The sequence below is a fragment of the Heptranchias perlo genome, chromosome 23 (assembly GCF_035084215.1).
Source record: "Heptranchias perlo isolate sHepPer1 chromosome 23, sHepPer1.hap1, whole genome shotgun sequence".
NCBI classification, from domain to species: domain Eukaryota; kingdom Metazoa; phylum Chordata; class Chondrichthyes; order Hexanchiformes; family Hexanchidae; genus Heptranchias; species Heptranchias perlo.
This window is the reverse complement of record NC_090347.1, coordinates 35709428-35734919: the sequence shown is the minus strand read 5'-3', so window position 1 is coordinate 35734919 and position 25492 is coordinate 35709428. Positions and strand designations below refer to the sequence as shown.

General features: G+C 44.8%; 1 protein-coding gene across 1 annotated transcript in view; it reads left to right on the top strand.

The window, feature by feature from the left end:
- Positions 1 to 550: 550 nt before the first annotated feature.
- Positions 551 to 25492, top strand: part of LOC137341321 (glucagon-like peptide 2 receptor) — a 37930-nt gene continuing 12988 nt past the window's right edge. Inside the window, exons 1-9 of the mRNA XM_068004448.1 lie at positions 551 to 554; positions 779 to 883; positions 2401 to 2525; positions 4775 to 4881; positions 11570 to 11726; positions 13516 to 13675; positions 16079 to 16139; positions 21519 to 21588; positions 22861 to 22949. Coding sequence (XP_067860549.1) covers positions 551 to 554; positions 779 to 883; positions 2401 to 2525; positions 4775 to 4881; positions 11570 to 11726; positions 13516 to 13675; positions 16079 to 16139; positions 21519 to 21588; positions 22861 to 22949 — 878 coding nt within the window. The remainder of the gene's footprint in view (positions 555 to 778; positions 884 to 2400; positions 2526 to 4774; positions 4882 to 11569; positions 11727 to 13515; positions 13676 to 16078; positions 16140 to 21518; positions 21589 to 22860; positions 22950 to 25492) is intronic.

The window sequence follows — 25492 nt, the reverse complement described above, 5'->3', positions numbered from 1 at the left end:
TTTTCCCAGTGAGAACATATTTACCCCTTTACTCTCTCTTCATAGCTGAAGAGGGCCAAAAATGTATACATTAATGAGCAGCATTACAGAGTAAAACTTCCATTACTCTGTCCCCACAACGTACCTTAACTTCAACCTCAGAAGAGCACCCTCTGGTATTCCATTTCTTACAACAGCCATCCTCATGGGTTTTCCATGTGATTATTGCCAATTGGTACAGTTTATGCTGTGGATCTGCCCCTGCTAGGATTTGGACTGAAACTGTCCAAACTCATTTCACTTGAAATCTTTATAGCAGGCACAGAGAGGAGGCTTTCCTCCTAGGAATCTACGCAGGATTCAAGCCAGGGGCCAGGGGTGAACCAGCGACACCACCTGATCCCATTAATAATACTTCTTTAAAAAGATTTAAATTTATTTAGTAAAGATCTCAAAATGCTACACGCCCAATGAATTACTTTTGAAATGAAGTGGCTGTAGAGATGTTGGTTGAGAGAGGAGTGTTGGCCAGATCACCAGGACAACTCCCTGCTCTTCCTTGAAAAGTGCCATGAGTAACTTTAATGTCCACCTGAACTATTGAAACAGGCAGACAGTTCATTAACATCTCATCCAAAATGAATAATCAGCAAAGAAAGATCAGTTACAAAATCAAGTCTGAGATTTAGAAGTTTATCAGCTGTAAAACTCTGTTTCTTATTTTCCTTTTAAATTATACTCTTAGAGACAGCTTGTCTGCAACAGCTTCAATAATGGACATATTTTTGCTTCCAAATAGGAATATTTTGTAACGAAACTTTTGACCAGTTTGTCTGCTGGCCAGAATCGTACCCAGGGAATGTGTCAGAACCCTGCCCCTGGTATCTCCCTTGGATTAAACCAGGTAATCTTCTATGCAATTTTCACTCTATTTCTAGGAATCTCTTAGTCTACATCTGAGTATCTCTCTATTTTCATCTTTTGTCCCCACTGAGCTCTGCGCCAACTGCAGGCAATGCATCTTAAGGCAATGAGCCCTTGCCAGCTGCCTACCAACATCACTCTTTGGCAGGAAACAGAGAGCAACTGGCGATGACTGCCCATTTGATTTCCTCCCTGGCTTTACTTGATGCCAACCGCAGAAATGCTACACAGATCATGAATTCATTGGAGTGGCAAATAAAGCCCACCTTTCCCATCACTCCACGGTGCAGTGTGCCATGCTCCAACATGCTGCTTCTTCACACTATTATTTTAGAATGTATTGGACCATTAAAATGTCATTTTTTTCCCAGACTTAAAATGTCTTGCTGTCAATGTAATATTCAGATTATGCAGAATCTTTTCATAACTTCTCCTCTGCAGGAGTGCTCCTAGATTCTGCATCAGTGATTAGCTCATTTCATTAAATTGGCTGATTACAGAATTCATTACAAGAAAAGGCAGCTTAAAAATTAATATGTACACATTGGTGCATTAATACGAAATAAGGCAACCATGGATTACTGCATCACCCCCACCCCCAAATTCATTTTGCTTCATTCCAAGTCCTAGCTAAGTTGATGAGCAAAAATAATGTGGGATCACAGGTATTTCCTACCGTTGCATGACACCATGTACTGGTACATCTGGGCCATCCAAGAACCTGCAAAATCCAAAGCTCTCCCCTCCTCTCCTGAATGTGCGGAAGAGTAATATTCCACGGGTTCAAGCAGCCATCCAACATCTCACACAAGTTGCCTTTCTTCATGTGTGATCCCTCATAGTGAGTGTCGGCAGATTATTTAAGCATTGGAGCCATCACAGCTGAGCCTGATGCACACAAACCAACTTTCGAGTGATCAGAGATGGCCACGATGTCTATTCATAACCCAAGGCGCAGTGCCCATTTGAAGCACCTCTCTACTGCTGCCCCAACTCAAATGAATTAACTCCACACCAACCAGAACCAAGCTTCTTAGTCTGGATGGCTCAGTACCACATCAAGTGCTGCATTTACCCACTAAGGAGAGATTTTACCGACAGCAAATTTTCTTTGTTAGTACTATGTATTAAACATACAAAATTGATGAGTAGAAAAAGACCAGCTGGTCTATCAAGCCTGCCCCACACCTCATGATGGCTGAAGCATCAGGACTAGACACTCCCCCCACCCCCACCCACATATAGCCATGTAATCTCCAGGGAAAGGCAAAAAAAGAGAAAAAAACGAAGGCCAACGCCAGGGATATTACCATCATGAAGGGAAAAAATACTCTGGAAAACTGCTCTCCAACCCCCTCAGGTGATCAAAACCATTCCAGGAGATCACTCTTTCCCGGGGCCTTAAAATTGTGTAATTCCTCACCTCCATCAATCTTTTCCCTACAATCTACAGACTTTCAAAGCGCAACCTGACGACCTCATTTTTCTTCCTTGCAGGAAGTACAAGAAGGGTCTACAGGTACTGCCTGGACAATGGTAGTTGGATGACACTCTCAAATTCTACTGTTATCTGGCGGGACCATTCTGAATGCTCCGAAGACAACCAGGACGTCCAGCAAAAGGTAAGCCATCAGAATGTTTGTAAATTTGTTTTGAAGCGGAAATTCCTGTTTGTTTATTCATCAGGAAATTAAAACTGGGTACTGACTCCATCCTAGCACTGACATGTGCCACCAATACCATTGGTTAGTGCAGGATAACAGTATTACAGAAAGATTCAGAAAATGTACAATTCTATCTGCATTTCATCCTGCCAAGACTTCTGAAACTGTTAACTTTGTTCCAGCATGCATGTTCAAACAGACTGTAGAATATTGGTCACATCTGCTGAAGTTTTGAAAAAGATCTATTCAGATTTGTTCTCGGTCTCTCATGAAAGTGCTGACTCATCCTATTGTACAGTTCTGTTGCTGTACAGTTTGGTTGGTCTATGCTTCCACTGCCATACGATTGAATTTCCGGTGCTGTACTGTTCAATGGGTGTTGGCAGCCCTTCAGTACCAAGTGGTCATTTCTTGTGTGTGAGTCAAGGCAGTGAGTGCCGTCAAGCTATTTGACTGATGTGAACTTAATCCCATATCCACACTTTCCACAAGGAACCACTGGAAAGTGATTAGGAGCAGGAACCTATCGATCACAGTGATAATTATGGTAGAATTTCTGTCACTAACATTGCTGAGATTGGGGATTTATTTTAATGTTTAAAGGTTCACGCACTTTAATGTACAAATGCATACCACGTAGAATTACATAGAATGTGCAGAACAAAAACAGGCCATTCAGCCCAACTAGTCCATGCCGGTGTTTATGCTTCACACGAGCCTCCTCCAACCCCTCTTTATCTAACCCTATCAGAATAATCTTTTATTCCTTTCTCCCACATGTGTTTATCAAGCTTCCCTTTAAATGCATCTATGCAATTTGCTTCAACTATTCCTTGTGGTAGCGAGTTCCACATTCTAACCACTCTCTGGGTAATGGAGTTTCTCCTGAATTCCCTATTGGATTTATTATATTTAAGGCCTTTAGTTTTGGACTCCCCCCACAAGTGGAAACATCTTCTCTAGGTCTCTGATGTACTAAGGAGCAATATCTTGATAAAGAAATGTTTTGAAAACCTTTTTATGTTTGTTAAATGACATAATGAAAGGAGGTAACTCATCAATGTATATTAGCGAGTTTTTACACACAGTGGAGGTAATTTTCTGGGTATGCGTTGATGAAACAGACCCTCACCTGCCTCCAGTGTATATCGGAACATCAGGGGCACAGTACCCAAGGTTTTCTGAAAAATGCTTGGGGGCGGGCAGATTTTTTGCTAGAATTACCTTCTCTGAAAGTTATATAGTACATCGTCATCATGAACATACTACACTGTTCTCTCTTCCAAACAAGAAAAGGTTTTTAGACACCTTTCCATGAAGACAAATTCCCTCAAGCAATATAATTAAAAGGTACTCCACTGTCTTCTGTTCCAAATCACTCTTTCCCATGGCCTTAGAACTGTGTAATTCTCATCTCCATCAATCTTCCGCCTACAATCTATAAACTTTTAAAGCTCAACCTTGACGTCTCCGAATTACTTCTTGACTTACCTCATTTTCTCTCACATTCTTTTTAACTTTGATAGCATCTTGTGCTATGCAAGTAACATTCGTGCCACACAAATGCCAGGCAATGACCATCTCCAACAAGAGAAGCTAACCACCTCCACTTGACATTCAATTGCAATACCATCAACATCCTGACGGTCGCCATTGACCAAAAACTGAACTGGACCAGCCACATAAATGCCATGGCTACTAGAGCAGGTCAAAGGCTGAGTATTCTGCCTGACTCCTGACTCCCCAAACCCGCAGAAGGACAAGGGCAGCGGGTGCACAGGAATACCATCACCTCCAAGTTCCCCTCCAAGTCACACACCATCCCGACTTTGACATATATTGTTGTTCCTTCATCGTCGCTGGGTCCAAATTCTGGAACTTCTTACCTAACAGCTTTGTAGGAGTTCCTTCAGCACAAGGACTGCAATGGTTCAAGAGGAGGCCCACTATCATCTTCTCAAAGGAAACTAGGGATGGGTAATAAATGCCAGCTTGGCCAGCGATGCCCATGTCCCAAGAATGAATATTAATTAAAAAATAATGAGGCTTGGCCCTTCACCTAGATTTCTCAATACACATTTGGAAGAAACTCTTTTGTATTTGTTGGATAAGCTTGTTGCCGGTTATTCAGGGCTACAGGGAAGCACAGCCCATGCTGCTCTTATTAATGACGTGTTGTGTTGTTTTGTGATATCATTTCTTTGCAGGAAAATCAGCATGGATTATTGAAAGCCCTACAACTGATCTACACCGTGGGTTATTCGCTCTCGTTGTCCTCACTCTCACTGGCCATGCTGATACTTCTGTGGCTTAGGTCTGTTCTCTGCTCATTGAACACACTTAGAGTGTGCTTGGGTTAATATTATAGCTTTACTGCTAATCTTTTGACTGTTTTATAACGTGAAGCAAGGATATATTGATATAATTGTAGGCATAAACAATTAGTACTGTATGATATCCCTTACATTAGCCAGTGACATAAAGCCCACTGCCATTTCTGACTGAATCACATGGATAATATCACTTCTATCCTAACAATGTGTTGTACAGAGGAAACAACTGTCTGTTGCATCAGCCATGACAGTCCCATTGGCATGAAAACAGAGAAAAATGAGAAAATGGTACAAAGCCATAACTTTTTCTGATATTATAAAGGTAAAACTCCACAGTGTAACAAGGCAGTTACACATCTCGGGGTCTGAGTGATATTGTTAAAGTGTTTGTAGCCCACTTGTATTGTTTATGACAATGTATTACTGTATTACAAGTGAAACAATGTGAAAGGTGTTATATAAATGCAAGTTCATTCTTTATACAGTTCGACATGAATTGGGAATCTCAGTTCTATTGTCCAACATCCCTGTCCTTGATGAGCACAAAAATGACCAATTGTAAAGTACAAACTAGAACAATTTTTGCCCACCATATCTATGCAAAAGTAGAGGATTTAGCAAACAGTGGGAAGGATTGTCTTTGCAGGAGCAATGCAAAACTAATCCTACTTCACTGCTCTCTCTCCAGAGCCCTGTATCTTCCTCTGCTTCAAATAATTATCTATTCTTCCTTTAAAAGATGCAATGATTCATTGCAAAACTGTTTGCTAATGTCTTATGTCTTCCTGAAATCTTAGACAGTCCTTCCCACTGTTTGATAAATCCTCTACTTTTATACCTTCAGCAAATTTCAATGTTGTCTTCCCTATATCCAAGTCTAAATCATCTGTATCGAGAACAAAAGTGGGCCAAGCACTGACCCCTGGAATACACCACTTCCAACCCTTCTCCAGTCTGAGCACCACTCATTAACCATAACCCTTTGTTTTCTATTTATCAACTAACTTTCTTTCCATGATACCACATTTCCTCTTGTACCATACAGTTGAATTTTTACAACAAGCCTCCAATGAGACACCTTATTGAACACCACCTGAAAATCCACACACACTGCATCTACTGCATTCCCTTCATCTATCCAATCTGTCACGTCTTCCAAAAATTCTTCTAAATTTGTCAAACAAAGGTTTCCATTCTCTGTTGGCTGCCCATGTATCTCTTAAACGCTCACTGATTTGATCTTGAATTATTGATTCGAAGAGTTTGCCACAACTGATGTTAAACTAACTGGTCTATAGTTACCAAATTATCCTTCTCTCCATTTTTGAACAAACATTGGATAACCTTCCAGTCTCATGACACAATTTGTATATCTAAGGAGGATTGAAAAATTGTGGCCAGAGATTCTATTATCCCCTCTCTGACTAACATCAACAGGACTGTGTACATGCCACCAGGGCCCAGTTCATTATCTGTTAATATTTTCAGATCAAGTCCTTTTCTACAGTTATCTCCAACGATTGTTCTAGATCCTTCTTCCACTTCCACCTTCATTTTTAAAAATGATGCAAAACATTCATGTGCTATCTCTGCCATAGTTTCATCTTCCACAACTAGATCCCCCTTTCATCCTTGAGCTATCCTACATTCCCTTTAATCATTCCTTTACTTTTTATATGCTAATAAGAACTCTTACTATTTCTGGTTATGTTATCTGCTACTCTTCTTACTTATAAGAACATAAGAGATAGGAGCAGGAGTAGGCCATTTGGCACTTCAAGCTGCTCCGCCATTCAATGAGATCATAGCTGATCTGATTCTGGCCTCAACTCCATTTTCCTGCCTGTTCCCCATATCCTTTGACTACCTTGCTGATCAAAAATTTGTCTAACTCAGCCTTGAATATATTCGTATATATCTCTCTGTCTGAACACGGTGATTGCCTTGGCAACGGGCAGTTGCAGGGGCATTCTGTAAACACCATGTATTGTTCTATATGTATAAATGCGTAGGCTTCGAGGAGCTCCTGAACATTTACCTGAGGAAGGAGGAAGCCTCCGAAAGCTTGTGAATTTAAAATAAAATTGCTGGACTATAACTTGGTGTTGTAAAATTGTTTACAATTGTCAACCCCAGTCCATCACCGGCATCTCCACATCATGACTACCATCGACACCACAAACTGCCGGCTCACAGTGGAAAGGATATCCAAGAAGATCGCGCATTTAGACACAGACATCAAGTTTTTACAGAGCTGCAAGAAAGCAGACAAGATCCCGAAAGGACTCCAGATCACGAACCCACTCAAGTCCACATACAACTCGGATTACGCTGAGAGACTCTGCCGCCGTACCTCTCGCACACTCCGCAACCATCTCATACACCAACTCTACAGCAGACGCCACAATCTCGAAACCAAGATAGAGTCCATACTCTCAACCTGTACTCAGGACACAGCAGACCAGCTACGTTATACCGCCAAACAGACGAGGCAACGGAACTACGCTGCCTACATGAAAACCAAGAGCAGGAAGCTTGAGAAACTCGGCATCACCACCAGCAACGACCAAGCTTCCCCTGGTACCACGGTTGCAACCACAGGGAAGTCTATTGTCAATTTATCCGACCACACCCTTCAACCAGACGAAATCGAAGTTCTCAGCCGAGGGCTCAATTTCTGCCCCACTACCAAAATGGACCCCACTAGTCTCGCGGCGGACACAGAGGAATTCATCAGGAGAATGAGGCTCCGGGAATTCTACCACAAACCCCAAGATTTCAGCAGCGAACCCAATGAGACAATCGACGATCCGGAACAGCAGACAGAGGGATCCGCGGTACAGCAACCGAAGAGGAAAGAGTCAAACTGGACTCCTCCGGAGGGTCGCTGCCCTCAGCTGGACATGTATGCTCAAGCTGTCAGGAAATGCGTCAATGCCAGATTCATCAGCCGCACTCAGAAGACAGTCCAGAATGTCACCCGAGCACAACGCAACGCCATCAACGCTCTCAAGACCAACCGCAACATCGTCATCAAACCAGCGGACAAAGGAGGAGCCATAGTCATACAGAACAGAACAGACTATTGCAAAGAAGCATACCGACAACTGGACAACCAGGAACACTACAGACGGTTACCCGCAGATCCGACCAAAGAACACACCCACCAGCTCAACAAACTGATCAAGACCTTCGATCCAGACCTTCAAAGCATCCTACGCACTCTCATCCCACGTAATCCCCGCGTGGGAGACTTCTACTGCCTCCCAAAGATACACAAAGCCAACACACCCGGACGTCCCATCGTATCAGGCAACGGAACCCTGTGTGAGAACCTCTCTGGATACATCGAGGGCATCCTGAAACCCATCGTACAGGGAACCCCCAGCTTCTGTCGCGACACTACAGACTTCCTACAAAAACTCAGTACCCACGGACCAGTTGAACCAGGAACACTTCTCACCACGATGGACGTCTCGGCACTATACACCAGTATCCCCCACGATGACGGCATCGCTGCGACAGCATCAATATTCAACACCAACAACAGCCAATCTCCGGAAGCCATCCTACAACTCATCCGCTTCATCCTGGATCACAATGTCTTCACCTTCAATAACCAATTCTTTACCCAAACACACGGAACAGCCATGGGGACCAAATTCGCACCCCAATACGCCAACATTTTCATGCACAAGTTCGAGCAGGACTTCTTCACTGCACAAGACCTCCAACCAACACTATACACCAGATACATCGACGACATTTTCTTTCTATGGACCCACGGCAAGGAATCACTAAAGAGACGACACGATAACATCAACAAGTTCCATCCCACCATCAAGCTCACCATGGACTACTCCTCAGAATCAGTTTCTTTCTTGGACACACGAATCTCCATCAAAGACGGGCACCTCAGCACCTCACTCTACCGCAAGCCCACGGACAACCTCACGATGCTCCACTTTTCCAGCTTCCATCCTAACCACGTCAAAGAGGCCATCCCCTATGGACAGGCCCTGCGAATACACAGGGTCTGCTCAGACGAGGAGGAACGCGATGGACACCTACAGACGCTGAAAGACACCCTAGTAAGAACGGGATATGACGCTCGACTCATCGATCGACAGTTCCGACGGGCCACAGCGACAAATCGCATCGACCTCCTCAGGAGACTAACACGGGACGCAACCAACAGAGTACCCTTTGTCGTCCAGTACTTCCCCGGAGCGGAGAAACTACGCCATGTTCTCCGCAGCCTTCAACATGTCATCAATGAGGACAAACACCTCGCTATGGCCATCCCCACACCTCCACTACTCGCCTTTAAACAGCCACCCAACCTCAAACAGACCATCGTTCGCAGCAAATTACCTAGCTTTCAAGAGAACAGCGTCCACGACACCACACAACCCTGCCACGGTAACCTCTGCAAGACATGCCAGATCATCGACACAGATACCACCATCACACGAGAGGACACCACCCACCAGGTGCATGGTTCATACTCCTGTGACTCGGCCAACGTTGTCTACCTCATACGTTGCAGGAAAGGATGCCCCAGAGCATGGTACATTGGCGAGACCATGCAGACGCTGCGACAACGGATGAACGGACACCGCGCAACAATCGCCAAACAGGAGGGTTCCCTCCCAGTCGGGGAACACTTCAGCAGTCATGGACATTCATCCACCGACCTTCGGGTAAGCGTACTCCAAGGCGGCCTTCGAGACACACGACAACGCAAAATCGTCGAGCAGAAATTGATAGCCAAGTTCCGCACCCATGAGGACGGCCTCAACCGGGATCTTGGGTTCATGTCACGCTACACGTTACCCCACCAGCGAACAAATGTTATCTGTTTTTAATATAATGGGTCATTTGCTGGCTTTCTCTGCCTTCCGGATGTTTCTGCCTCTCTCTGTTTTTTTTCCTGTTTGTTTTTTTGTTGAATGTGTATTCGGGGGTTCTGCAGGTGACACCTCTCTGTCTGAACACGGTGATTGCCTTGGCAACGGGCAGTTGCAGGGGCATTCTGTAAACACCATGTATTGTTCTATATGTATAAATGCGTAGGCTTCGAGGAGCTCCTGAACATTTACCTGAGGAAGGAGGAAGCCTCCGAAAGCTTGTGAATTTAAAATAAAATTGCTGGACTATAACTTGGTGTTGTAAAATTGTTTACAATTGTCAACCCCAGTCCATCACCGGCATCTCCACATCTTGAATATATTCAATGACTCAGCCTCAACCGCTCTTTTGAGTAAAGAATTCCAAAGGTTCACAACCCTCTGAGAAAAGAAATTTCTCCTCATCTCCGTCATAAATGGGTGACCCCTTATTCTGAGACTATGCCCCCTAGTTCTAGATTCCCCTATGAGGGGAAACATCCTCTCAGCATTTACCCTGCCAAGCCCCCTCAGAATCTTATGTTTCAATAAGATCTCCTCTTATTCTTCTAAACTCCAGTGAGTATAGGCACAACCTGCTCAATCTTTCCTTGCAAGAAAACCCTTCCATACCCGGAATCAACCTAGTGAACCTTCTCTGAACCGCCTCCAATGCAAGTATGTCCTTCCTTAAATAAGGGGACCAAAACTGTATGCAATGCTCTAGGTGTGGCCTCACCAGCACCCTATACAGTCGTAGCAAGGCTTCCCTGCGTTTATACTCCATTCCCTTGAAATAAAGGCCATTATTCCATTTGCCATCCCAATTACCTGCTGCACCTGTATGCTTTTTCTTTTGTGTTTCATGTACGAGGCCACCCAAATCCCTCTGTACTGCAACATTCTGTAGTCTTTCTCCATTTATATAATATTTTGCTTTTTTATTCTTCCTACCAAAGTGGATGACTTCACATTTTCCCACATTATACTTCATCTGCCAAATTTTTGCCCACTTGCTTAACCTATCTATATCCCTTTGCAGACACTTTGTGTCCTCCTCACAATTTACTTTTCCACCTATCTTTGTATCGTCAGCAAATTTGGCCACAGTACACTCACTTCCTTCATCCAAGTCATTGATATAGATTGTAAATAGTTGAGGCCCCAGCACTGATCCCTACGGCACCCCACTAGTTACAGATTGCCATCCTGAAAATGACCTAATCTCTCAATGGTTATTTGTCCCATTTTATTTCTTTGGACTAGATTAAGTAATGCTTATTTCCTTATTGGACAAGAAATATTTTGATCTACGAACCAATCTTGGATGCATTCCAAAAAGCATTCCCCATTTAGACCTTATAGAAGAAGAGTCCTCCCTACGATATAAATATTCCTCCTGTTCCCACTGGTAAAACAGAAATGTGTTCCAGATTGTGCACTTTGCCTCCAAGTTAAAGCATGTACCCGAGGAAAGTGAAATAAGCTCAAATATGTTGTTTTTACAGCTGTTCAGAGTTTACAGAGGCTCTAGCAAATGCTGTTAGTATTGCATAAATTAATAACCAAGGCCAATGATTTTCACTGTGTGTTTATTTTATTGAACCTATTAAAATTAGAGCACATAGGAAAATATTGGAGCAAAGGTATTCGAGGTATTTCTAAGAGAATGCTTGTTTTGTTTTGTCTGTATGGAAGCTACATTTTTTTCCAGTTTAGATTTAACCCAAAGAGAACTCTGATAACTGGACAATCTGGGTTTCTTTCCTTTTGTCTATAGGAAGCTACATTGTACTCGAAACTACATCCATATGAATTTATTTGCTTCCTTTATTCTGAGAGCACTGGCAGTCCTCATAAAAGATATTTTTCTGAATAACACTTATTCAAAACATCCAGATGATGAAATGGGATGGAAGACATTTTTCGACACTGAGGTAAGCGACAGATATCCTGTGTCTTCTGGGATAGAATTTCAAACCATCCTAGAGCAATAAAATCTCCGTAATCTCTGCTGGTCTCACCTTTTTTCTGTCAGTGTCCATCTCTCCACCTGTAACTCTCTGAATCTTTCTCTATTTCTCTTTTTTTTTCCTGTTTGTACAGTTGTCTCTCTCTTATGATTGTTCAATGTCCCAAGTGAAATGGTGGTTTTAAAAGACATTAGTCTACAGCCCAAGACTGACATTTAATTCACTACTGACCTTAATACAGCAATCTGTCATACAGAGGATTCCCCTCTCCCACCATAAAGCTATCTGATGGCCTAAACCTTCTGATAGAGCATCTGTTGGTCCCTCGCTAGCAATAAACTCTTCAAGCATCTCTTTGTAGCACACTCCAACCTGCACTATACATTTTCTATATAGTCTTGCCTTACATTATAAAAAGGATACAAAGCAGTGCCTGGTGTGATACTGAGCCACGCAGACCAAAAAAGTTCCAGTCCTTTAAAGCCAATCATTTAAAGAAACAGTCTATTCTTCACTAAGGCATTTTTTGAAGAAGCATTAAAGACAAGAGCAGTGTTATGGTGCAGTGTCCTGCAATATAATTATCCCATTTAGAAATCGAATTCTATAATCTGTAGGCTTTTAAAACCCAAGCTTCTAATCACCTAACCAATGCTCCTTGATTTATCTCTTCTTTTCAAACTTACACTGTAGGCCCAGTCTTTCACTCTGGGCTTTGACCCTTCACCTAGGTGTCTCAAAACAAAACAAACAAAATATATTAACTGCACTATTAAAGCTCTGCTGCAGTGTGTTATCCCCACAATCAATGTGGTAGCACAACAGCTGAGTTTGAGGAAAGTGAGTCCACCCAAAAGCTGCCTACTAAGCTGACAGTGCCCTCATTGGCGAGTATTGGAACATCACCAAGTTGAACCTGAATTTTTGCTGCCTATTTTAAAGACTTATTGGCCCCGATATTAGTGGGGAAGCGGGATGGCAGTGGGGGGGTGGGTGGGGGGGCGATTGGGCATGTGGCAAACCCGCATGAACCAAACTTATCGTTTCTGACACAATCGCACGTTGATTGCTTGTGGTTAACATCCTCTCTGGGTTTCGTGCCCGGCAGCTAGCTTGATTGACAGGCTGGCTGCCGTCAGGAGTTGCAACGCGAGGGGGAGGAGTGGGAAAGAGAGAGAGAGAGAGATGGAGATGTCATCCAGCGCTGGACTAGAAGACCGGGGAAGATCGGGAGGGTGAGATCAGGGGAACATCAGGGGGAGTTCGGGGGAAGATCAGGAGGGTGAAGAGGGAGACATCGGAGCAGGTTTCAAAGGTAGGTGCTTTTAGTGTTTTCACTTCATTGCATGTTTTTTTATTTAATTTATTTTGTTTTTTGTTTCTTGTTCCCTGATCCGGCCCTCCATGCCTGGTTTGACCAGGCGTGAATTAGAAGCAGTGGGCAAGCCGCCCATGTAAGTTAAAAATCTTTCTAATCCCTTCATCTATCACAGGTAAAGTGCCTTAAGTGCCTCAATGAGGTACATTTAGCTCTTTAAGCCGGCGGGACTTCCGTTTTCAGGTCGCCTGCGCGCACACAGGTGGGTCCCTGAGAAACTCGGAAGCCAGTGGGTTGGAACCGGCTTCCAAACCCAAACGGGATTTGCACAATTTTTGGAGGCCTCCCACCCCCAACACACCCGCATTTGGCTCCTAAAATCATCCTCATTGAAACAGTTATGAGTGAAGTTTGTATTCTCTCTCTCTCCTCCAGATTTCAAATGGATGCAAGATGGCCCAGGTTTTCATGCACTATTTTGTTGGCGCCAACTTCTTCTGGCTTTTGGTGGAAGGAATTTATCTTCATAAACTGATAGTCCTGGCTGTCCTTTCAGAGAAAGGATTGTTAAAACAATACATCCTAATAGGATGGGGTAAGTGAAACTCAAATTCAAGTCTTAATTGTATTCACCTCACCTATCTGCTGTTTTAAAATTGCTTTTCCTCCTTTTGGTTACGTCCACTGATATTAGTTACCACTCCTGAACTCTCAGGTTGAGGCAAGTGACCTCTTCCCAGGCCTCACTTCATACAACTCTGTAATTTCTTGACAAGAGAAAAACTACACAGCCACTTCTCAATGAGGAATGGCAAGGTGTCAGCCTTGGCTCAGTGATGACACTCTCAAGGTTGCAGGTTTAAGTCCCACTGCACATAATCTAGGCTAACACTTCAGGGCAGTACTGAGGGAGCGCTGCACTGTCGGACGTGCCACCTTTCAGATGAGACCCCATCCGTCCTCTTAGGTGGACACAAAAGATCCCATGGCACTATTTTGAAGAAGGGCAGTGGCGTTCTTCCCAGTGTCCCTCAACCAACATCGAAAACAGATGATCTGGTCATTTATCTCATTGCTGTTTGTGGGACGTTGCTGTGTGCAAATTGGCTGCCGCGTTTCCTATGTTACAGCACTGAATTCACTTCAAAAGTACTTCATTGGCTGTAAAGCACTTTGGGAGATCCTGAGGCTATGAAAGGTGGTCTATAAATGCAAGTCCTTTCTTTGTGATATATGCGCATGTAGCCCTTGAAAATAGAAACCTTGGACACCCCTGCTCTAATCCATGCTTTTAGTACTTCGAGGTTCAACATCTCCAATAATCTTCTGGCTGGCTTTCTGCTTCTACTTTCATGACTTGCAACTCATTTAGATTGCCGCTGCCCTTATCCATACTCCCTTAAAGTCCTGCACTTCCGTCACACCTGTTTTCACTGGGCTGCACGTGCTCCTCCAAATCTATTTCAGGACCTTTACGCTCACCTTAAATGCCTCCACAGTCTTGTCCACGCTACCTCAGTGACCTCCGTTAGCCCTATGTTCCTGCTTGCAACCTTTGCTTGACTGACACTGATCTACTTTTCATTCCAGACAAGCCTGGTGTTAGAATAATGCCTATCAAAACACCTTGGACTCTGTGTCAGATCAACTCACTGGAGGATGGGGGGAATGGATCTGTTACAACAGCCAGTATGCTACATGACATTTGTTATTAGGTTACCCGGAAGTTTCTTCTCCAAAGAAAATAAGCACAACTTCCATAATCTCTCGTGACACTTTAAATTTTAGATACCTGATATCTTTATTGTTCCTTGTCAAGTCCTGCTCATGTATCACCCCTATACTCATGGACCTACATTGGATCCTAGTCTCCCAACGCCTCAAATTTAAAATTCTAATCTTCATGTCTAAATCCCTTCATGGCATCTCCCCACCCTATCTCTGTAACCCCTCAATCCTTACAACCCTCCGAGAATGCCATTCCTCCAACTCTGGCTTTTTCTGCATCCCCCACTCCATTCACCCCACCATTGGCAGCTAAGCCTTCAGCGTTCTAGACCCTACACTTTGAAATTCCCTCCCTAAACTTCTCCACCTTCCTCTCCTCCTTTCTCTCCTCCTTTAAAACACTCCTTAAAACCATCCCTTTGACCAAGCTTTTAGTCACCCCTCCTAATATCTCCTTCTTTGGTTCAGTGTCAATTTTTATCTGATTATGTATCTGTGCAGTGCCTTGGGATATTTTCTTATATTAAAGGTGCTATATAAATGCAAGTTGTTGTTAAATTCCCACCCTGTAGTGCACTGTGCTTGTTGAGCATTCAGTGTGGGCCTGGAGAGGAAAATTGCCCTTGTATCTATTGACTTGTGAGCATGACAGAGAGCATCCTAGTGTCACGTAGAATAACATGGGCTGCAGAGTATTTCAATAATATAATCCATTTTGGAGGTTGAGGTGATATTGAACACTGATGACATGTTACTGCTTTGTAGCATCTTCAACCTATATCTTATCCTACATTTATAAGACATCTACAGAGTAGAATCAGCAGAATTAGAAATGTTAAGCTGAAAACTCCATCAACCCATTCAGGGTGGTGGAGGTGCAGTAGAGCAGGACTTCCAGTGCTGCTTTGGCCTCCCCATGACCCCGCCCCAAATCCTGGTGGGGGGTCAACTTGCCTGTAAAGGTGCAGCAGAGACACCAGCCCCACTTTCCTACTGGTAACTCGGAGTGGTAACCTGGTGCTGCTCTGCCACTCTAAGGAGGATTCTGCACTTCCACCCCTAGAGGCCGGAATTTCTAGCCTCATGTGAAGGTTTTGCTTAAGTTCTCCAGTTTTAAGAAACACCCACTGAACATAATGGTCAAGTTTGACTAGGTATGCATTGCAGTTGAATCTGCACACCAGGACTCAGTGGCCATGGGGTAGCTTACTTCCACAGCTCATGAAGCAAGTGTTGATACAACTCAAAAACTAACATCTTTCTCTTTCAGTTTGCCCACTATTATTTGTTATACCTTGGACAATATCAAAGGTTATCTATGAGAATGAATGGTAAGACTCTGAAAAAAATGTGTTTCTTTATAATAATAATAGTTAATAATTGAACTAAAGTATTGTTTTACATGCTTGAAACACACTCCAACCTTCCAACACTCTCTCACACTCTTGGATAGGATTCAAGAAAACGTTTATCATCTGATCGATGATCCCTCTCTCACCTCAAGCCTTTCTCTCTCTCTCTCTCTCTCTCTCTCTCACATCATCACAGATGTTCTTGTCTCTCTCTATCTCGTAAATATTGCTGTGGAGAGTGTTCTTCTGAGCTTTTATTCCTTGTTCCTGCTAAACGTTATTTGTCTAGTAGGCCACAGTAACATCCAACTGAAAATGGCCTACAATCTTCCTCTTCCCCACATCCTCACTGTGTTGAAATCAAGATTCATTGCACAGTCTCCTTATTATTTTCCAGGGCCTCAAACTCTAGAGCTCTTTACCTCCTTCAGTCTTTTCCTCTTACTACGATCTTCAGACTTTGAAATGCAAGTTTGGGATCACCTAATCACTGATATACCCAGCCTTACATTTTACTCTTTTCAACCTTGGAGATACTTTACACTATGGGGGAAAAATTCGATAAGGGCCGTCTTCGGGCAGGGGTAGCGTGATGTGCTAGTACCCTGCGCCCAATAAGCCCCTATGCAGGCAGCATGTGAACTTCATGCTGCCTGCTACTGACCATGATATCTCCGTGCAGCCAGTGCTACCCGCACTGCTGAGAGGCTGCACGGAGAATGAGGAAGTTGGAAATGGGGCGTGCACAGCGCACGTCATCAGCAGCCTGCACCTCTTAAAGGTGCACATTTCAAATGGCAGGTACACAGTTTACTAGGAAGAGGGAAAGATGGCCACGAGTATAGCAGGACCGGCATGAGAGAGGGCTCCATGATGCACTGGAGGCCCTGGTGGAAGGGTGGACAAAAGGAGGGCCAACATGTATCCGCAGGGTGGCAGGAGACCCTCCAGACTGCAGCTCCGCAGGCATTGGCAGGCTGCAGTGCAGGAAGTAAATGCTAGGAGCATTGCACCACACACGTGGGTGCAATGCTGAAAGAAGTTCAATGATTTGACACGAGTGGTCAAGGTGAGTGAATGCAAATGTCAAGTGGCACATCCAACCGACTGCACCACTGCTCCACGCATCACACTCCCCAACACACACCCACCATCAAACACTGCCCATCCATACACAATGTTGCACTCGGCATGCTGCATCTCACCCTCACATAGTACCACACTCGTAAGCTACACAACCACCACACACAGGTCACACAAACTGGCAGCTATTCAACCTCAACAGGCACATCACTCACACACCTTTCAGGATATTCACTGATACATTGTCGTCTGTCTTGCAGGAGAAGGTGGCGCATAACAGCCTGCAGCAGGAGGGACCTGAGGGTGGACGGGGACGTTTACACGTCCTCACAGGAGACAGTTCTTCAGATCATTGGGTGGGCCGTCGCTGCAGCCGTGACAACATGCCGTACCAAAGGTCCCGATGAAGGGGGTCCCTGCATATCTAATGCTCCTCCTCCTTTCCCACATCTCCCTCCTCCCATAATCTTTTCTGACTCACGTGCTGCAGATGCTGTCAGCACACACTTCTTACTTGCTCCTCTCCCCACTCCACAACTCAACCTGTTTCCCTTTGTCATTGCAGATACCCAAGAACGCGTGGCGGCACCGCCCGAGGAGGGGGAGGGGGAGGGGGAGGGGGAGGGGGAGGAGGAGGAGGAGGGGGGGGAGGGGGAGGGGGAGGAGGAGGAGGGGGGGGAGGGGGAGGGGGAGGAGGAGGAGGGGGAGGGGGAGGAGGAGGAGGGGGAGGGGGAGGAGGAGGAGGAGGAGGACACTGAAGTCACACCGTCACTCGATCTGACACTCGCTTCCACCAGCTCAGAGACTGATACTGCGTGTCCTTTAGAGGTTAGGTTAGAAGAGGGATCGGCACGTGGTGAGACACTGAGCACAAGTGCGCAGGAGCCGGGGCGGAGGGAATGGATACCACAGCTTGCCGGAGAGCGAGGTCGCTCACTAGTTCTGCTGCAGAGGAGTCAGATGAGGACTGCGATGGGCCAGGCTACAGAAGACGGCTGATGGGCGTACCTCACCAAATGCTTGGTGCACTGGAAAGCCTGCACACAATGAGAAGGGGCAGGGAGGAGTCCAGCTCCAACTTAGCACAGAGCTTTGTGCAGAGCTTGAAGCCCATCCTTCCCAACATGGAACGGGCGGTCACCTCCAACAGCACACCTGTGGAACCCACCATGATGCAGTGTCTGATTGCCGACGTCATAGCTTCCATTGCAGCACAAAGATCTGCCATCCAAGGTCTGACTGCTGCATTTGCAGCTCAGACTGCTGCATTGGAAGCTCAGACTGCTGCTATTGTGGGCCTGGGGACCACTGTGGAACGGAGCTTCCAGGGCGTCGCAGCACTCCAGCAATCCGTTCTCCAGCTGATCACCAGGATTGCTGAGGCGCCGCCCCGAGAGTGGTAGTGGCACCATGGCAGTCGGACCTGCTGTCCTCTCTCAAAATGACAGCCTTCCTGCTCCCACCCCTGCTACTCTGCCAGTGCCCCTGTTGTTGCCTATTGGCCAGCCAGGCCAGAATGCTGCAGCCCATGCTGAGATGGTGTAGTCTGAAGCCGGGCTCTCCCGGCCCAGAGCTGCTCGATGTCGTCCTCCGAGGCCATTTGCATGCTCCCCCATTGAAGGCCAGCAGCGTCCCACCACCCATGCTCCAGCCATTGGGGAAGCACCTCGTAGGAGCACTAGGATAGGTAAAGGCATATGAACAACAGAAACTAAGGGAATGCACAAGGGTGAATAGTTCTGTTCTGTTTGCATAATTTCATTTATTCATTGATAAATGAGACTATGAATTTGCATTTGGTGGTGGTTTTTATTTATGCAATGAGCTGAGGGGGAAACCAATGTGTAATTGGATGGAGGGCGATTTGATTGTCTGTGGGAGCGGAAACATGGGGAGTGTAGGATTGTTGGTGAATTGGGGGATGTAGTTGACATTATTGATAGCGGGCACGGATCAGGTGAGCACGCAAGTCCTTACAGACAAGGCGTGTGGTTCCTGTTGCACCATTAAGTCTTCCTCCACTTCCTCTTCTGACTCCACCCCCTCCTCCTCCTCCTCTTCAGCTTCTTCCTCCTTCTCTACCTCTGGCTCAGGGTCTTCTCCAATCATTGGTGGCAAAGGCTGGTCCCTCATTGTGCAGCACACAGCAGACCACCATGAATCTGCCCACCTGCTCAGGGGAGTACTGCAGGGCTCCTCCAGACCGGTCCAGGCAGCGGAAGCTTTGCTGAGGAGGCCTATGGTGTGCTCCACAATGTTGCGTGTAGCAGCATGGCTCTCATTATAGGCCTGCTGTGCGTGGGTTCCTGACCGGCATCATGAGCCATGGTGTGAGGGGATAGCCTTTGTCGCCCAGTAGCCAGCCTTTGACTTGCTGAGTCGGATGAAAGATAGCTGGCACGTTGGACTGCCCCATGAGAAGGCGTCGTGACTGTTCCCAGGGTAGTGGGCATCGACCTCCATGATTCGATGTGTGTGATCGCACACCAGCTGCACGTTCAAGGAGTGGAAGCCCTTTCGATTGACGAAGACGGCTGAGTTAATATGCGGGGCATGCAGGGCAATATGTGTGCAGTCAATGGCACCCTGCACCATGGGGAAGCCAGCAATGTGGGCGAACCCCCGTGCTTGCTCGTTCTGCTTGTCTCTGTTGAGAGGGAAGGTGATGAACCTGTTCCTCATGTGGTACAGTGCGTCTGTGACCTCCCTTATGCAGCAGTGCACTGCATACTGTGAGATGTTGCACATGTCGCCAGCAGAGGCCTGAACTGATCTTGAGCTGTAGAAATTCAGCGCCACAGTGACCTTCACAGCCACAGGCAATGCTGTCCTCGCCCTGATCTGAGGCTGCAGTTGTGGTCACACCAGTTGACAGATCTCGGTCACAGCTTCCTCGGTGAACCTCAGGCGTCAGACGCAATCCTCCTCGGTCATGTTGAGGTAATTGGTCCCGGAAGGCCCTCATTAGGTAGGGCCTCCTGCTCAGTGCCCTGCGCCTCCTCGTCCTCCATCTCCTCGCAGCTTGACCTGCTCTGCGTGGCCTCTCTGCATGCTCCCAGTTGTGCTCAATGCCCAGCGGGAGCCCAGGCAGACTGCCCATGGTTGCCAGGAATGTTGTTCAACAACGGTTATAACTTCCCGAACCGTAAGGCAGTACCTGCCAAACCACTCTTAAATGTACTCTAGGAACTCTCAGTAAGTATAGAGAGCTTCAAAAAACACTTACTATTCCACCGGCAGCCACAAGCAATAATCCAGCAACTAACCTGCAACACCTGTATGGCCCCCTTAAATAGCGTTGGTGGGGGGTTCCTCCAGGCACTCTAAGACACGGTCAGATGGTTGGGGTTAAGACTGTGCATTGAGTTGAGCGTTAAGGTCCAAAATGGTGTCTATCACTTTAAATCAGCGTTGCACACTGTACGCATTTTCTCCCTATTTTACATGCTTCCAACATTCGGTATTTGCGGGTGGGCTAACTCCTATAACAAGGTGGCATCCGGCGCACGTCACGCTGGAAACGTGCGTGTGCTTCCAAGACGCCATCTTGGATGTTAGAGATGCTGTGTAGTGCCGAAACAATGGGTGCTACACGGCCCAATTTAGCGCCCTATAGGTTTTAGCCCTTAATCTTTCTCAATTAAGGAAATAGTAAATGTGTTGGACAGAACGATTATATACACACCATGACCTGTTACTGTTGGTAAGTTGCAATGCAAGTGAGTTGTCTTCATCTTTTAAATGAAGACCACCTTAAGAAGGACAGCTCCCAAACAGTTTCTAGATGCATCACGACTGCAATGACAACTGGACAGTATGTTCTGGGTCGATTGCCCTGTCTGATGTCATGGCACTTAAATGGCCAAGTCAGCATGTCAAGCAGGAAATGTTGCCAGCCATTTTCAATTGGGTGTAACTGTGGCCTTTTAAAATTTGAGTACAAGGTGATGCTTACAGTTCTTAACACAGTAATATTCTTCTTTAACATAATAGATAGTGAAACCAATGATCCAAGCATCAAACAATGAGAACTTGACTGTGACATGTATGTACACCAACACCAACGTATACACAAGAGTGTACACATACAGCAAAGAGGAGCACAGTGTAAGAAGTACTGACATATTTCACCGTTAGAGATTAAAAGACATGGGGAGAAAATTAGACTGAATTTACAACAGTGGGACAATGAATTATTTTTAAAAATTATTCCTCAGAGGTAATATTTAAACAGAAATTATGATTACATTTACTAGTGATATTTTCATGTATTAGGTGCTGGGGAACCAACAGGCACATGGGCATCTGGTGGATCATCAGGGGACCAGTGATATTTGCAATTATAGTAAGTATTGAAGCATTTTATTGTCAGTATATATACAAGTAAGATTTTTAAACAGGTTTGTTATCACCCATCCTTTAATTTCATGCTCTGATGGATGGGCAGTCACTTGTGCATTGTCACCTGACTGTACCTCACTCTTCTCATTATGAATTTGTTTTTGTAGAATCCTTCAGTCTTGTTGCTAGGGAGACCCCTTGATGATCTGTCATTCACTTTGATTGGGGAGTCACCGAAATCAACAACATGTAACATGTCACGTGTTGTTGACTTGGGATAATCGCTTCTTGCTCACCTGGCGGGGGTTGGTGCAGACTACATTATGTAACTATAAGTGCATACCGCAGAGACAGATTAGTCTCCGGAATAATGGTGCCATTCAATTGGTAAACTCTGGTTTGGGATGTAGGGTATCAACAAGTCATAAACCATCCTAAATGCCACAAACTATGACCAGGAGGGGCAGCCAGGTGACTCGCTGATTAGTCAGCACTGGAAAGTACATAAATGGTGTATTCACTCACTTTCTCTCCCCCTGATAACATTGGCAGTATTTTTAGACTGAAACCTGAGAGTCTCCGTTATTGTTCCAAATATACTATTGTACTGTTACTTTTCAGGAAAAGTGTTGTTCCCATGATATAGTTTAAGGAGGGCTCTTTGAAAATCAGGAGCTGAGTACTGGACTCAACCTGAGCTTGTGTAGTTCTCTGCTTTTACACAGTTGCCTGCGGCCTGCATCTGTCGGCTCTGTCACTTTATCAGAAATAATATATATATTTTTCACTTTTGTGACAACTGTCGGTACCATTGAAGAAACTGAATCTAACATTTTGCAAACAAAACTCAAAATATTTGTGCTATTTCCTTACATTAGCTGTGTCAACTTGGCTTGGGAGGTAGCACCTCTGAGTCAAATAATGTGGTCCTGAGCCCCACTCCTAACTCTCCAATGTCATAGTAAGGGTATATTGTTGGTACGTGCCTTTTATTGGAGAAGATGTTAAAACAAAGCACCATCTGCGTGTTCCAGTGGTTCAGGTGAACATTAAAGATTCCAGAGCACTATTTGTCAAGAGGAGCAAGATCTCCCGGTGACCAGACCAACATTCCTCCCTCAAACAACACTGCCAAAAAGACAGATTAACTGATCATTCAACTCATGGTTATTTATGGTGTGTGCAAAATAGCTGCCTCATTTGCACACATCATAATAGTCATTGTAGGTGAAAGCAATTAATAGTATTTTGACCAGCATTTCATTCTTTCCTGCAGATGAATTTCTTCATCTTCATAAAAATTTTGAAAATGTTGCTTTCCAAACTTAAAGCCCAGCAAATGCGATTCAGTGAGTACAAATACAGGTACATGGCTTTATCTTAACTAAATGTTTTTATGTGGTTTACTGTATTTATAGAACAAACATTCGGTATGTTTACATCACAGATGTAAGAAATTAAATGGCAAAGTAGAACTTTGATTTTTTTTCTCTCCCCCTGCTTGACTCTTTTAAGGTGTTACCTCTCACTTGGGTTATGGTTCTTCAGTCAACAACTATCCTCCAATGACTTGGCCAAGTGCCTGTCCTTCATGTATGAATTAAATCAAGATTGGGTGGGGGAACATCGCAGCCGTTCCTGTTCTCACTAGAAGTCTACAGGTGCACTTTCCAGAAGGGGTTACTGGATAACAATGAGTGATCCTGGCAAGGACCAGCTAACTCAACATAGACCAGCGTTCATAACTGAGACCTCATGCTCTATAAAAATAACGAGGAGGTACATAAAAGATTGGTAGTACTCAAAATAGAAAAGTCACCCGCTCTAGATGGGATGCACCCTAGGTTACTGAGGGAAGTAAGGGTGGAAATTGCGAAGGTTCTGGCCACAATCTTCCAACCCTCTTTAGATAATGGGAACGGTGCCAGAGGACTGGAGGATTGCAAATGTTCACCCCTGTTCAAAAAAGGGGAGAAGGATAAATCAGCAATTACAGGCCAGTCAGCCTAATGTCGGTGGTGGGGAAACTTTTAGAGACAATAATCTGGGAGAAAATTAATTGGCACTTGGAAAAGTATGGGCTAATAAATGAAAGTCAACATGAATTTGTTAAAGGAAAATCATGTTTGACTAACTTGATTGAGTTCTTTGATGAAGTAATGGAGAGGATTGATGAGGGTTGTGCAGTTGATGTTGGGTATATGGAATTTGAAAAGGCATTTGATAAAGTACCACATAATAGACGTGTTAGCAAAATTAAAGCCCACGGGATTAAAAGGACAGTGGCAGCATGGATACAAAATTGGTTAAGGGATAGAAAACAGAAAGTAGTGGTGAACGGTTGTTTTTCAGACTGGAGGGAAGTACACAGTGATGTTTCCCAGGGGGCAGTATTAGGACCACTGCTCTTTTTGATATATATTAATGACCTGGACTTGGGTATACAGGTATAATTTCAAAGTTTGCAGATGACACGAAACTTGGAAATGTAGTAAACAATGTGGAGGACAGTAACAGATGTCAGGAGGACATAGCAGACTGGTGAATTGGTCAGACACATGGCAGATGAAATTTTATGCAGAGGAGTATGAAGTTATACATTTTGGTAGGAAGAATGAGGAGAGGCAATATAAACTAAATGGTACAATTTTGAAAGGGGTACAGGAACAGAGAGACCTGGGGGACGTATGTACACAAATCTTTGAAGGTGGCAGGACAAGTTGAGAAGGCTGTTAAAAAAGCATATGGGATCCTGGGCTTTATTAATAGAGGCATAGAATACAGAAGCAATGCTAACCCTTTATATAAAACATAAGAACATAAGTAATAGGAGCAGGATTAGGCTATATGGCCCCTCGAGCTTGCTCCGCCATTCAATAAGATCATGGCTGATCTTCGACCTCAACTGCACTTTCCTGCCTGATCTCCACCCCGCCCCCCCCCCCCCCCCCCCCATCCCTTGATTCCCCTAGAGTCCAAAAATCTATCTATCTCAGCCTTGAACTTATTCAACAACTCAGCATCCACAACCCTCTGGGGTAGAGAATTCCAAAGATTCACAACCCTCTGTGTGACGAAATTCCTCCTCATCTCAGTCTTAAATGGCCGACCCCTTGTCCTGAGACTATGCCCCCTAGTTCTAGACTCTCCAGCCATGGGAAACAATCTCTTGTATGAATCTTGTATGTTTCAATGAGATCACCTCTCATTCTTCTAAACTCCAGAGAGTGTAGGCCCATTCTACTCACAGGACAACACTCTCATCCTAGGAATCAATCTAGTGAACCTTTGTTGCACCACTTTTAATGCAGGTATATCCTTCCTTAGAAAGGGAGACCAAAACTGTACACAGTACTCCAGGTGAGGTCTCACCAAAGCCCTGTACAATTTTAGTAAGACTTCTTTACTCTTGTACTCCAACCCCCTTGCAATAAAGGTCAACATGCCATTTGCCTTCCTTATTGCTTGCTGTGCATGCATGTTAACTTTTTGTGTTTCTTGTACGAGGACACCCAAATCTCACTGAACACCAACATTTAATAGTTTCTCACCATTTAAAAGATATTCTGTTTTTCTATTCTTCCTACCAAAGTGAATAACCTCACATTTCCCCACATTATACTCCATCTGCCACCTTCTTGCCCATTCACTTAACCTGTCTATATCCCTTTGCAGATTGTGTCCTCCTCACAGCTTACTTTCCCACCTAGCTTTATATCATCAGCAAATTTGGATACATTACACTTGGTCCCTTCATCTAAGTCATTAATATAGATTGTAAATAGCTGAGGCCCAAGCACCAATCCTTGCGGCACCCCACTAGTTACAGCCTAACAACCTGAAAATGACCCATTTATCCCTACTCTCTGCTTTCTGTCTGTTAACCAATCCTCTATCCATGCTAATAT